At 37.9% G+C, this 15,093-nt stretch overlaps 1 protein-coding gene across 2 annotated transcripts in view; it reads left to right on the top strand.

Moving 5' to 3' along the window:
* The window catches only part of ATP8A1 (ATPase phospholipid transporting 8A1), a 221,380-nt gene that overhangs the window by 198,873 nt on the left and 7,414 nt on the right, over positions 1–15,093 (top strand). For both annotated transcript variants that reach the window (XM_018564825.1, XM_018564824.1), the window contains 4 exons: positions 340–401; positions 1,098–1,154; positions 9,788–9,895; positions 14,845–14,934. In XM_018564825.1, the coding sequence (XP_018420327.1) occupies positions 340–401; positions 1,098–1,154; positions 9,788–9,895; positions 14,845–14,934 (317 nt within the window). The remainder of the gene's footprint in view (positions 1–339; positions 402–1,097; positions 1,155–9,787; positions 9,896–14,844; positions 14,935–15,093) is intronic.

Genomic DNA, 15,093 nt, shown 5'->3' with positions numbered 1-15,093 from the left:
AAATGTAATCCTTTGTCAGTTTGGTCCTGTGCAATCCTCCTGATTTTTGTGAGAGTAGTACATTATTATTTTGGGTATTTGCAATGCAGCACAAAGCTTTGGACATCTTGAGAGTTTGCTGTCTTTATTTGGCTGAGATTTAGAACTCCACATACATCCCTCCCTTCTACATTACATTTATTTTTCTTCATGGTTGTTTTTTTTTTTAACCCAAAGAAGTAGAAGTATAAATGTTATTTGCTAGTGATTTTTTATTAATCTAAACCATTTCCTTTTTTTTTTTGTGCATGTCTCTATATTTATATACTTAATAAACCCTCTTTCTTTTTTTGTATACAGATACTGTATTTGCAAATGGAAAAACATCAGACTATCTTTTACTTGGAAATATTGTTTACACTGTAAGTTTACACTATAGAATGCATTTCTTTAGTGACCCCTTTCTTCATGACAAAAGTGATATTGTAAAGTAGGAAACCGAAGTGATAAACCTTCTAGATAATTTCACTTAGCTGCAACAGCTGGGTGATTGCCTCTGATTAAGCCCATGTGGTGAAATGCGTGATGTACACGCTGTTCATTGTTCTCTTGGATATAATTTTTTTGGAACCTGTTTGGATTATTTCAATAAACTTTTGGAGTGCACTCATTCCGGTTTTGTGCAGCTGATCTTTTGAAGCTCGTTGATTGCCATTTGTGTGGCATTCCTGCCACTAGATAAAGCCGAGGAGTATAGGGATATACTATTCTTCTCTGATCCATTTAGTGGCAGGAATGCTGTGCGAACGGCATTCACCCAGTGTATGGCTGGGCGAAACATTATAAATCGGCCTCATAGAGTGCTTAGACAATTATTATCTGTATGTTGTTCTACACACAGTAAATGTGCCAAAAGGGAGCTCCCCGTGGAATAAATTCTATATGTATCCAACAAATAGACGCTGTCCATGGTATGCTATCGAGGATGCTGTGTAATTGTTTAATAGATAGTAATTTTATTATAGTAAATATTGCAGCCCCCTCTGCCCTGATATTTATTGATAGAGCCAGTAAATTGTGAAATATTAATTTAAGTAACACCGTATTTTTCTTTTTAGTTTGTAGTGATAACTGTGTGTCTGAAAGCAGGACTAGAAACATCACACTGGACCGTGGTAAGGAACAGAAACACAAGCAATTAATATTCAGTGACAGAAGCATGCCCTTTTCTTACATCAATTATGGATCTGTATAATAAATAGTGATCTTTAATCTTCTATATACAGTACAGTACATATGTTACATATACTATAGAAACATCACACTGGACCGTGGTAAGGAACAGAAACACAAGCAATTAATATTCAGTGACAGAAGCATGCCCTTTTCTTACATCAATTATGGATCTGTATAATAAAATAGTGATCTTTAATCTTCTATATACAGTACATATGTTACATTTTAAAGAGATCCTGTTGCCAGACAATCCATTTCAACAAAAAAGATTCCCATAAGAATGTGTCAATTTAACATATTTTATTCATGTTCTTTAACTGTAAAGTCTCCCTTGTGTAGATATCCAAAAGCCCAAGACTGCAGCTGCATTCCACTATCTTGGATGGGATGTCAGCTTCCCCAGCAGACTCAGAGCTCTCAAGTGGCACTATAGTATTTTTCTTCACTCCTCTCTCGGCAGCTACATAAAAGATTATGTAGGGAGGTGAGGAGGGGACTGGAGATGCTGGGCCAGCACAGACCGTAACTAGACACTCCTAGAAGAGGAGAGGGGTTATGATGTGCAAGGAGGTAGAGTGCTATGCTAGGGAATTGACTCTCCTAGGCTAATATTTTATTGCAATGTCAAAGGCACATTGCAAGTAAATAAAAATATTTATGGAAAGGAAAAACACTACATGTACTTTTTCTTTGCTTTTACCTTTTACTTTTTTTTAGGTTGGTGACAGGGACTCTTTACCAATTTACAGCCTAACTGCAGCTGTGGAAAGAATTTAAAGTGTATGTCCAAACAACATTTTTTATAGTTAGTTTTGGATGGAGTGGGGAAGAGTTAGAAGCCTTCAAGTTTTTTCTTCTTTTACGTATTAGAAAAACCTTTTTAAAGTTTCCCTGAATAGAAGAGTTTTTAGGCATCACCTAAATCAAGACAGAGTGAAAGATAGCTGGACAAAATGCGGTAGGGAGTTCCAGAGAATGAACAAGCAGGCATCAGAGGAGATGATGAGGGAGCTAGAGAACAGGAGGACTGTTAGTATGATATTTTGAGACTAGGTTGGTGAAGTTGCTAGGGGCAGAGTTATGGAGGGCCTTGTATGTTTTGAATTGTATTCGTTGGGCAAGCAGAAGCCAGTGGAATGATTGGCAGAGAGGGGTGGCGGACACTGAGCAGTTGAAGATAAGGTAGATGAGTCAGACAGCAGCATTCATGATAGACAAGGAGGCCTGTGTAAAGTTAGGCAACCAAGAAGGGAATTTCAATAGTTGAGGCGCGATAACAAGGGAATGAATTAGTAGCTTGCTGGTGTTACTGATTAGGAAGGGACATATTTTGGAAATGTTACGGAGGTGAAGACCTCAAGATTTCGACAGTGATTGGATGTGGGGCTCATAGGAGGTCAGACTCCAGGATTACACCTAACACCCTGGCATGAGGGGAAGGAATGATAGTTTTTCTTGATGTGAATGTCGGAGGGAGGGAGCACGGGGAGGAAATATTTTGAGCTCTATTTTGAAAAGTATGAGTTTTAGGAAATGGTGTGATATTCATACTTACTATATATGTGAGTTCCTCAATTAGTGATGCATGAGGAGACTAAAGGGGTGACCTGAGGAGTAGAGCAATAGATTTGGGTGTCATCACCATAGAGATAGTATTGGAAGCTATGGGAGGGTATCAATCGACCAAGAAGTGTAGATGGAGAATAGAAGGGGTCTGAGGACAAAACCTTGAGAGACCCCTACTGAAAGTGGAATAGGAGGAGGAGTTAGTGTGGCAGGTGGCACTAAAGCAGCAATTGGAAAGGTAGAAGTAGAACCAGGAAAGAGCAGAGTCTTGGAGGCCAGCTCCCAATAGGGGCTCTAATCCTTCCCAACTCTATCCAAAACTAAAAGGAAAGGATTTTTTTTACATTAATTTTAAGTCTTAAAAGTTAATGCAACCAATCCCTGTCTAACTTAATTTAGTTTTTTCACTAGCCGACATGTTTAAACGGATCATTTTAGCAATGCTGGCTAGTTGAAAACAGGCCCTAAAGCATAGATTTATATTTGTCATAGTGATCAAATCTATGATGAGAAGACTTCAAGTTGCCCTATAATATGACATGGTGAGTGGCAGTAAGAAAGCCATTGCTAGGAATTCTAAAATAAAAAACATACCTGAGCCAGAAACCACACCTGGTGGGCTATCGAACACTGAAAGAAGGTCTTATGAACCAGTGAATCAAAATTTTAGATCTTTAGTTCATCACACATTTTTTGTATCCAGTCAAGTAGACAAAAGAATGTTTTCTCAGTGTGTGACAACAACTGTCGAACATGGAGAAGGAAGCATGTTTGTCTCGAGCTCTTTTGCTTGATCCAGAGTTAGCTGCTTTCTTAGCATGGCTGACATCTTTGCACTGCCAGACAATATTATATGGTATATGTCTATTTGATCATCAGGGGTTAATTGTACAGCAAGGGTTAAAGGTGTGTGTGTTTGTGTTTTGTGTGTGTGTATCAACCAACCACTTGTGTTGACTTCCAGAATGTTTGGCACCCACTTAAACCATCCATATATATCAGCTATATAGTAAACATCATTTTAGATGGCCTGAACTGTTTTGCAGATTGGCCACCCCCTGAATTCACTTTGGTGGCCTGATCTACATATGTATAGGAAGCTGAAGTGTAGAAATGAATGCTGAAATTTCCTGCTGGAAAATAAATATTAAAACATGGGGAACCAGCTGATTATAATTATAAATGGCTTGATGCAAACAGTAATAGTTTATGATCCATCCCATGTAATGCAATAAAGAAAAATAAGAGAGGTCACAGGATCAAAAACCAATACAAAACCTTTTTTGCACAGACATGCATCAAAAATCACAGTAGTCCCATAAATACCCACATATCTCTCTGCATTAGAGATTTAAAAAAATGTCCTCCTGTCCTTTCACTAAACCAATACCATGTTTAATCAAATCACATCAGCCATATCCTGTAGAGTTTGAAGTCAGGTCTTTAGTGCTGATTAGGTGGAAGCAGATCAGCAATTTCCCATGTTCCAGCTAATCCACAGGGATGTATCAGAATTTCTAAATACAATGAAATGGAGAACATGTATTGCTATGAAAGTTCATGGTGCATGCTGAGCGTTCACTCTGCTGGAACGGGAATATTTTATACTAGAATCAGATTCACAAACTGTTCCAAGTTTCCAGACAGTAGCTTGGGAAGGGTGATTCATTTTCCTTTGACACATTCATGAAATTTTAGTTAAATTTTATACATTCTAAGTCATATTTTCCACCAATAAATGTCCAGTAATTCACTTTGCTAGTACACAGTTCTGATAATGGAAACCTATAATAGAGTATGAACCATACGTTAGTTTGACATGGACCTATCTATAATTTTACAGTCTGCATGAATAAATTCTAGATATGTCATAATATACTGCTACAGAAAAAGGAAAATTGATTGCCCATACCAAACAAAACATTGTTTGTGTGTTGAAAAAAAAAATCACCATGTAGCTTTGGTAGAACCTTGACACTCTTGACATATCCAGCATCATACAGTCTTAAGCAGCACAATGCTATTTTCCCTATGTGGTCCATCTTATTACATGGACAGCATAAAAGAACATTGGAGAGAAGTAGAACACATAGGGCAACCCACCTTTACAACATTCTGAGGACTTTTATTGCGCATGTTAAATGAGAGCCTCTGAACATTAGTATCACAGACTTGGTAAGTGTACACAGATAAGTGTGTATATATACCCAAAATTATTTCTTGCCTGTTTATATTCTGCTGTCTTTACCCTATTGGGTACATTTCAACTGTCACTAAAACAGTGGTCCACATTGGAAGATTGTTTTCCTCCTTTACATCTTGTTCTGGTGACGAGCCTAAAATTTGGGATTTTTTGCATTTTCCGCTCCATTGACAATGGTCACCAGGGCAAATAAAACTATTGTGCCCACTACACAGATGGCAATAATAACTTGACAGTCTTTTTAATTCCTCACCACTGTTACCAAATCTAAAACAAAAAGTTTTGGCTATAAATGCCAAGTCAAACAATGGACCTCCCAAGCTCCACTTCATTAGAAATGCCATGCACAGTTTTCAACAGATGTCACTTTTTCAGGGTCTTAAAGTTAGTATCTTAGTCTTGTCCATTAGTGCTGTATATGGAAAGACTTTGGGGGTGATTTACTAACCTAAACACACACGCACCAGGTGCGTGTGCATTTTTACACAGCAAAACGTATTTATCAACCAAACACGAGCAACGTGTTGCATTTTCATGCCGTTATGGCGTGTTTTTATGTATTTATGTACGTGTGCGTCATGTAGCATGCGCCATAGGCTACACGCCGCTCTAATAGCGGCATGCAAGTCTCTAAAAGCATATTTCCACTAATGCCATATATGGAAAAATCATGCACATGATGCATATATAATGCTGCTTCACAGTTTAGACAAAAATGGTTAGCTCATGCATTTACATTCCTGCATTCATCAACGCAAGCAACACAACGTAGAGCTAATTTACACATCACCTTGCAATTCATGCAGTGCTAGGTGTGTACACACTACAAAGGTGTCTAGATTCCACCAATAGATCATGCTGGGAGGGAACACACTACAGGGTATGGTGAGTGGCAGTAAGAAAGCCATTGCTAGGAATTCTAAAATAAAAAACATACCTGAGCCAGAAACCACACCTGGTGGGCTATCGAACACTGAAAGAAGGTCTTATGAACCAGTGAATCAAAATTTTAGATCTTTAGTTCATCACACATTTTTTGTATCCAGTCAAGTAGACAAAAGAATGTTTTCTCAGTGTGTGACAACAACTGTCGAACATGGAGAAGGAAGCATGTTTGTCTCGAGCTCTTTTGCTTGATCCAGAGTTAGCTGCTTTCTTAGCATGGCTGACATCTTTGCACTGCCAGACAATATTATATGGTATATGTCTATTTGATCATCAGGGGTTAATTGTACAGCAAGGGTTAAAGGTGTGTGTGTTTGTGTTTTGTGTGTGTGTATCAACCAACCACTTGTGTTGACTTCCAGAATGTTTGGCACCCACTTAAACCATCCATATATATCAGCTATATAGTAAACATCATTTTAGATGGCCTGAACTGTTTTGCAGATTGGCCACCCCCTGAATTCACTTTGGTGGCCTGATCTACATATGTATAGGAAGCTGAAGTGTAGAAATGAATGCTGAAATTTCCTGCTGGAAAATAAATATTAAAACATGGGGAACCAGCTGATTATAATTATAAATGGCTTGATGCAAACAGTAATAGTTTATGATCCATCCCATGTAATGCAATAAAGAAAAATAAGAGAGGTCACAGGATCAAAAACCAATACAAAACCTTTTTTGCACAGACATGCATCAAAAATCACAGTAGTCCCATAAATACCCACATATCTCTCTGCATTAGAGATTTAAAAAAATGTCCTCCTGTCCTTTCACTAAACCAATACCATGTTTAATCAAATCACATCAGCCATATCCTGTAGAGTTTGAAGTCAGGTCTTTAGTGCTGATTAGGTGGAAGCAGATCAGCAATTTCCCATGTTCCAGCTAATCCACAGGGATGTATCAGAATTTCTAAATACAATGAAATGGAGAACATGTATTGCTATGAAAGTTCATGGTGCATGCTGAGCGTTCACTCTGCTGGAACGGGAATATTTTATACTAGAATCAGATTCACAAACTGTTCCAAGTTTCCAGACAGTAGCTTGGGAAGGGTGATTCATTTTCCTTTGACACATTCATGAAATTTTAGTTAAATTTTATACATTCTAAGTCATATTTTCCACCAATAAATGTCCAGTAATTCACTTTGCTAGTACACAGTTCTGATAATGGAAACCTATAATAGAGTATGAACCATACGTTAGTTTGACATGGACCTATCTATAATTTTACAGTCTGCATGAATAAATTCTAGATATGTCATAATATACTGCTACAGAAAAAGGAAAATTGATTGCCCATACCAAACAAAACATTGTTTGTGTGTTGAAAAAAAAAATCACCATGTAGCTTTGGTAGAACCTTGACACTCTTGACATATCCAGCATCATACAGTCTTAAGCAGCACAATGCTATTTTCCCTATGTGGTCCATCTTATTACATGGACAGCATAAAAGAACATTGGAGAGAAGTAGAACACATAGGGCAACCCACCTTTACAACATTCTGAGGACTTTTATTGCGCATGTTAAATGAGAGCCTCTGAACATTAGTATCACAGACTTGGTAAGTGTACACAGATAAGTGTGTATATATACCCAAAATTATTTCTTGCCTGTTTATATTCTGCTGTCTTTACCCTATTGGGTACATTTCAACTGTCACTAAAACAGTGGTCCACATTGGAAGATTGTTTTCCTCCTTTACATCTTGTTCTGGTGACGAGCCTAAAATTTGGGATTTTTTGCATTTTCCGCTCCATTGACAATGGTCACCAGGGCAAATAAAACTATTGTGCCCACTACACAGATGGCAATAATAACTTGACAGTCTTTTTAATTCCTCACCACTGTTACCAAATCTAAAACAAAAAGTTTTGGCTATAAATGCCAAGTCAAACAATGGACCTCCCAAGCTCCACTTCATTAGAAATGCCATGCACAGTTTTCAACAGATGTCACTTTTTCAGGGTCTTAAAGTTAGTATCTTAGTCTTGTCCATTAGTGCTGTATATGGAAAGACTTTGGGGGTGATTTACTAACCTAAACACACACGCACCAGGTGCGTGTGCATTTTTACACAGCAAAACGTATTTATCAACCAAACACGAGCAACGTGTTGCATTTTCATGCCGTTATGGCGTGTTTTTATGTATTTATGTACGTGTGCGTCATGTAGCATGCGCCATAGGCTACACGCCGCTCTAATAGCGGCATGCAAGTCTCTAAAAGCATATTTCCACTAATGCCATATATGGAAAAATCATGCACATGATGCATATATAATGCTGCTTCACAGTTTAGACAAAAATGGTTAGCTCATGCATTTACATTCCTGCATTCATCAACGCAAGCAACACAACGTAGAGCTAATTTACACATCACCTTGCAATTCATGCAGTGCTAGGTGTGTACACACTACAAAGGTGTCTAGATTCCACCAATAGATCATGCTGGGAGGGAACACACTACAGGGGTGTATACTCGTTCGTGGCGTGTTTATAAGGTTAGTAAATCAACCCCTTTGTGTCCCCAGCTCAGTGGTCACCACCACACCATAGCAGTTACAACTCTGGTTTCATAAATTCTCCAACCAAGTTGGCCTCTTCATCCTTCAGTTCACCCAGAGGGTCACACATATCACTTCTTACTTGCTCACTTTACCAAATGCTTGTAAAAAATTCATGTGGGATTATTAGACAGGAGAAATATGATCATTGAAATGTACAAGGTGTTTAAGATTACAGGCTGTCTTGATAGTAAAGTACTACATCTTGTAAAATGGCTAAATTCATATGCACCTCAGATTTAGATTTAAATCCAGAAAATAAAAGGGGGAATCCTTTTTAAAAAGGTGCTTTCCAGTAGCACCATGTTTTACCTTTCCTTGTTAATCTTTGCTTCTTTCAATGACTATCTTATCTTAATCATGTATGAATTGTCAGGAAATCGCTAACCCACTAGCAGAACAAGCTATGGTCTGCTCTCCTTTTAGAAATGAAGCTTGACGTTCTCCACAGCCATGTGTTAAATTGCGTGTATAACATTTCCAATTAGTCACTGAGCCTACTGGATTCTGCATTGTCTCGTTTTCTATAGAAAGCGGCAGTTCTTAGGCATTGCAAACACTTTAAGTCAATTTTTATTCCGTAGCTTTGATTTTTGACACCTATTATTTGCTTATTGCAGCATGTGAGATTTAGAATTTAGTTTTTGTTGAGAGGTTAAAATGAGGTAAACTTTGCCTAAAATGTGAAAACTGCTCCGGATAAAATGTGTTTTAAGTGACGGATTTAAAAAAGGTCATGGCTGCTTTTTGGTTTAGACTAAGGTTTCATTTTTTATTCTTGGTACTAAAAGGGTTTCCTTTTTTTCTTTTTATTTCAATTGGTGCATAAAAAATAGACATCTCTTTTTTTTTTAAAAGGAAAACTCCCTGTTTAATCTTACTTAATACCTTTCCTGTCACAAACCGCCTATCTCATGTAAATCAGGTAATTTCTTTTCCTTGTTAAGTTTCATAATGTCTTATGTCAATCACTGTCATTTGGAGTACACAGTCACACAATACTGAAGGATGGAAAAAGGGTAATAATAAGTATGGTTACCTGGTATAAAGACTGTGGGGGAGGGAGGGCATTACCATGAATGCCTGCCCAGAATTCATTTTGAACCGAAAGGCAACTAAATAACATTTTCTGTAGACAAAGGGTGACTACAATGTAGGGAAAGTTGCCAGAAATGTAAGAAAACATCCAACAAACATAAACATTTATTTTGTTGAGCCCTGTATTCATTGTTGAAAATAATTTGGCCTTGAAATGACGCAATAATGTTTTTTTTTATCCACAGTTCAGCCATGTGGCTATATGGGGAAGTATTCTACTTTGGATTGTTTTCTTTGGGATCTACTCATCTTTGTGGCCAGCAATTCCGCTAGCACCTGACATGTCAGGGGAGGTAGGACACTTTTTTTCTGCTCGTATTAAATGTTATATTCTTTTCCTTGTTGTAATTCATGAACTTCAGTATTTTTTTTTGTCTCGCATATCACTTTAACCAAATTGTTGTTTCATGGTTACCTAAAGTGTATCTAAAGCCAAATCATCTTTGTGAATAGCGAAAGAAATGTATAAAATTCAGCCAACATATTCCTGTTAACGTCTTGTTCTGTAGAGGAAGTGAGAGGAAATTGTTCCAAAGTGAGGAAATGCCCTCTTAGACCGTTGTCCCCATTGGAAGATTTCTCCTCCTATTCCTGCTCTGGTGACAACCCTGCTCCCTCACTTTCAGGCCACGTGGCCATGATCACCATAGAGAAAGTGCTTTCAGAAAACACTCCCTATATTGCGATCTAAGACCAGTTTCATTTTTGTTTCTATATTATAATGGCTTGCCTTAGGCTGTCATTCATCCTTCTTATTTCATCCTTAAATCCAACAAAAATTTCAGTCATATCCTGTGAACTTTGCTCAGTGATTCATGACTGATATATGTCAATAGTAAACAAGTTGTAAGATGTACTTGTGTATTAAGCTGTCCAACCACATGTCATTCAACTGGCACACAATCTCTATGGTGCGTGTTTTAAGCTGTTTTCCGCTGATTTATTTAAAGATAAATTATAAACAATTAACTTCCTTAATTTCAGGCTAAATGTGCTTGTTTGAGTTGTTTTTCTAAGCACCAGCAATGCTTTAACTCAAAACTAAACACAACTTTTTGTTCAAATTGTAAATCTAGCCGTTGTTTTAAACTTTTGGATAGAATAGATTAAAACCCCTTGGAGTCTTTGCCACCTGTGTTCCATTTTGGAAAATGCCTTTCACTTGCTGTCTTGGGGATCCTAAAGGAAGTGATAAAAAAAATCTCTACAAAGTAAGAGGAATGTCTGCCTTACACAATTGTTACCTGAGCAGGTGTCATCATTGGACGATTTCCCTTTAGACAATTTAAAGTAGTAGTAAACTCTCAAACACTTTTTCAATAATGAATCCAGATTAAACAATTATACATTGTCCAGCAAAGCATTACTTTACATTTTTGCCCACTGAAAATCCATCATGTTTCTGAACAGTTGCTTCCAAGTATCTCAGTTCAGCTTCTCTGAACTTCCTGTCCAGTACAAGAGCACAAAGGACAGTGCAGATTCCAGCAACTGCCCATCTCCTAGCTTGGAGAAGGGAGGAGATTTGCTGTGTCTTTGTGTTTGGAGACATACACAGCTTACTAGCACACACAAGGGTGACTGCATAGCACTCCTGGGCTTGAGAAAGGAGTCACGCTCCATCTCCATCTACACTAAACTGTGTGGATGGAGGAATCTCCTGCTGGGTCAAGCTTCAGTATCTTGATAGTCGGCGCCATTGGCTGTCAAAATACCTGAGCAATCTGATTGGATGCATGTATTGTTCAGGTATTTTGACAGCCAGCGGGGTCGACTAGCAAGATACTGAAGCTTGGCTCAGTGGGAGATTCCTCCGTCCACACAGTTTAGCGTAGATGGAGGAATCTGTTGCACTCTTTCCATCTGACCATAGAAAATCTGCAGAAAATCTATAGGTGTATTGCTACCTTCTCAACTGGTGGGTCGTGACCCAAAAGTGGGTCACGAGCCCATGTTCAGTGTGTCGCCACGTGCCTTCCATTTTTCTAGATGAGAGGCTTCTCAGCCTCGCCCTAGCGCAGCACTGTCAGTTCTTGCGCCAGGCAGCCATTTAAAATATGCTTCCCGGTGCCGAATGTCAGCTTGAGGTGGAGTGGGCTGGAGCTATGGCCGCGAAGGAGCTCCAACCATACGTGCATTGCTTACAGCTCCAACCATACGTGCATTGCTTACAGCTCCCTGGTGTTCTGTAGAGGTGCCTGGACCGTAGTGACATCACATTCTGGCTCCCGACAGTTCGATCACCCACACTAGAATGCGCGGTACCGCAATACTGTGCGTTCCATTGCAGTGCAACTTGGGTCGTGACTTAATGACAAAGGACAAATGTGGGTCCTGAGGTTACACAAGTTGAGAACCACTGCTCGAATTCTTCCTTATTCCATCCAAAACTACAAAAAATGTTTTCCCATACATACATACACTTTAAATCTTTCTTGCGGTATTTTGCGCTTTGTCTTAAATTCTCCTTAGTGTCACTTCTGGGGTGTTCATTGATTACAATCTCTCTCCAATGTCTGAAGTAGAAATGACTTCAATAGTGCACCTTCAATACCTTGCCTTATTTACTGCAAAATGTACATTACTGAATTTTCTTTCTGCCCGGGGCTGCTGGGCCATTATGTAAGACTTTTCAGGTCTCATTTCCGAGTCCTTATGAATTCCCACGAGAGCCACTTTTGTGGCAGATTCCATTTGGTTTAATAAGAAAGAGAAATCTTGGCATGGGCTGCAAATCTCACACATTAGGAACAATTTGTAAACTACACAGCCCAGGCAGACAGAGCCCATCCTTAGAACAGTCTGCTCCTGTTTCTGCCATTGTCTCCCAGGCATTGGTTTGCCATTTCCCAGCTGACTAGCTTGTGTCTAGAGAAATGTGAAAAGTTACAAACAAAAATGGTTTCCACAGAGCGAGAGGAGTAGCCGAGAAGAAAAAAAAGGAAGGAATAAGCCTTCTGTCTTTAATGCGAATGTCAGCTTTACATCTTTTAAGTTTGGATTAACTCAGCAATTCAAGAAGAAAAAAAAATCTGACAGCCTTTCAGATATGATGCAGGAACAAAATCTTCCCACCTCCCCCAACTCATGTTCATTTGCAAAGCCAAAGAGTGTTTAGGCTGAATAGTGGCTCCACTTGCCTGTCCATTCATAGTTAGCATTACAATGGTCAGTATTAACATCCTAAGGCCTCCAATACTGCCTCAGCTCCATTATACACGTTTGAAACAAGGTGGCCAGAATATAGGAAATCCTTTTTGTGGAAACACTGCGCTACAAACGTCTGCTGCATCCCATAAAGGTAACTACACAGTTTTTGGTCTCCTTTCATAGAGCTGTTCATAGCACCTGGTAGACCTACATGGTGCACATGGGGACCAGATGGGTCAGGGAAATCACCATTATTCATCTATCTATATAGATATAGATCTATATAGATATATATATATTTATGCTGGGAGCAGTAAAATGGACTGTTAGAGATATAAATATAACAAGTAAAAATTATAACATTTATTGGCCATAGGTACACCAACAGATTTTTCTCATTATGATATGACGAATTTGAGAACTAATAACCACATGAGAGTTGTAGTCATAAGCAGATATTTCCTGACCTTTTTGGGATGGTTGCTTTTTTTTATTGAAATACAATACAGAGGTATTTTGTCCTGTGTGTTTGCTTTTTTTTATTGAAATACAATACAGAGGTATTTTGTCCTGTGTGTTTGTGTTGAAGTGTAAAAATCACCCAAGTTGGGGTTTTACATGTTGTGGCATCTCAGGAGTTGCTGTTGCTTTGTGATTACAGAGAGACGTCTCATTTACCTTTTACCAATAATGTGTGATCGAACCAGCTTTCGGCTATCAAATGGTGGCAATAAATTGACAGATCTACCCATCCATCCTTAAATCATGATGCCAGGGCTTTGCAAGAGCTTTCTAGTCAACTCGGAGGCACATGCAGTGCTCTCTGCTTTTTCCTTAGGGAAAGATTAGCAATTGTTTGAAGTTTTTTTTTTTCCCCTGAAATTGTTGTAAAATCCCGGGACTCAATAGCAAGCAATTTCAGCTATCGGAAATGTCTATTATTTGCTTGTTAACCCTCTCACAACCTGAATTTTTATTTAAGGAATGTTTAAATTGGCTGCACTGCCTTTTATTTTGTTTATGGCCACCCTAGCTGCATAAAATTATGCATCTGGAAAAAAAGCAAACATACTCACTGTACTTTACAAGGAGATTCTTGATATTTATTGGGATAGCCAGTAGATGGTATCACTTTAACTTTACTTCACTGTGCCTGATAAGTATTCCAAATCACCACTTCAATCCCAGCACATCCACTAAGGTGCCAATCTAGCTTGCTCACAACCAGTTTGCATATAAATCTTAAATGCTGATAGCACTTTGGTATACTAAAAATGATAAATTACCAAAAGATTTCTTGTTTCAGCGCTAAAGCGTTTTTTCTTTGTATGCTTTGTTTAAAATTACATTTTGCTTTAATTTTCATTACTGTTTTGTTATTTTAACCCAATCATTTATGCTTTCTATAATTGTCCATTAAGTTCCACTATGTTTTAATGATCTAATATAAAAGAATTAATGTGACTAGATATTTTTATTGTAATTTTACATGTTTTTAATATTTTTGAAGCAAACCCCCAATTGCATTTAAGCATGAAGTTCGATTTCCCCACCCTTTAGTGAATAATTAATACGCTCTGTTTTGTCCGAGACATAGAAAACAAAGAGAAGGGTATAGATTCTGATGTCTGTGTTTTCATGACTTAATCAGAGCAAATCTTAAAAAAAAAAAAAAATCTTATTAGACGAATTGAGGTCCTAGAGCCCTAGAAACATGGGAATGATCTCACCCATTCCAGAAAATAGTATGCTTCTCTAATCTCCTAATTACCAAGACATGGCAGATGTGGTTTTATTAAGTGCAGAACAGCTATATTTCATCTGTTCTGAATGTTTTGTGTATAAATATATTCTGCGCTATATTAAAATAAATATAAAATGTTCAAAAAGGAAACATGTCTGTAGTTTGTAGCTTTTATATAATTGTGGAGTAAGAAACCAATATCTTTCAACATGGTTTTGATTTTTGATCTGCTTAGACATCAATCCTATGTTCTGTGTTTCATTCAAAGTGATTTTTATAATCAAAGTTGTTTGCAAACTTTTCAGCAAGGCAGAAAAATCTACATAATATCACTTGTGTTTCTTGTAGGCAGAGATGATGTTCAGCTCTTGTCTTTTCTGGATGGGCCTTTTCCTCATTCCTGTAACATCACTGCTGTTTGATGTGTTTTATAAGGCGTAAGTAGTATTGCACAATTTGGATCTGTCCGAGTAATATATCATGCCTAGTTAGCTCATTATTTGGCTCTGTTGAAAATTTAAAATGCTAAGAAAAATGTATGTTTTTTTTATATATATATATATATATATATATATATATATATATATATATATATAT

Source organism: Nanorana parkeri, unplaced genomic scaffold, assembly GCF_000935625.1.
Source record: "Nanorana parkeri isolate BGI_ZX_2015 unplaced genomic scaffold, ASM93562v1 scaffold24, whole genome shotgun sequence".
Lineage (NCBI taxonomy): Eukaryota > Metazoa > Chordata > Amphibia > Anura > Dicroglossidae > Nanorana > Nanorana parkeri.
This window is presented reverse-complemented; position numbering and strand designations above follow the sequence as displayed.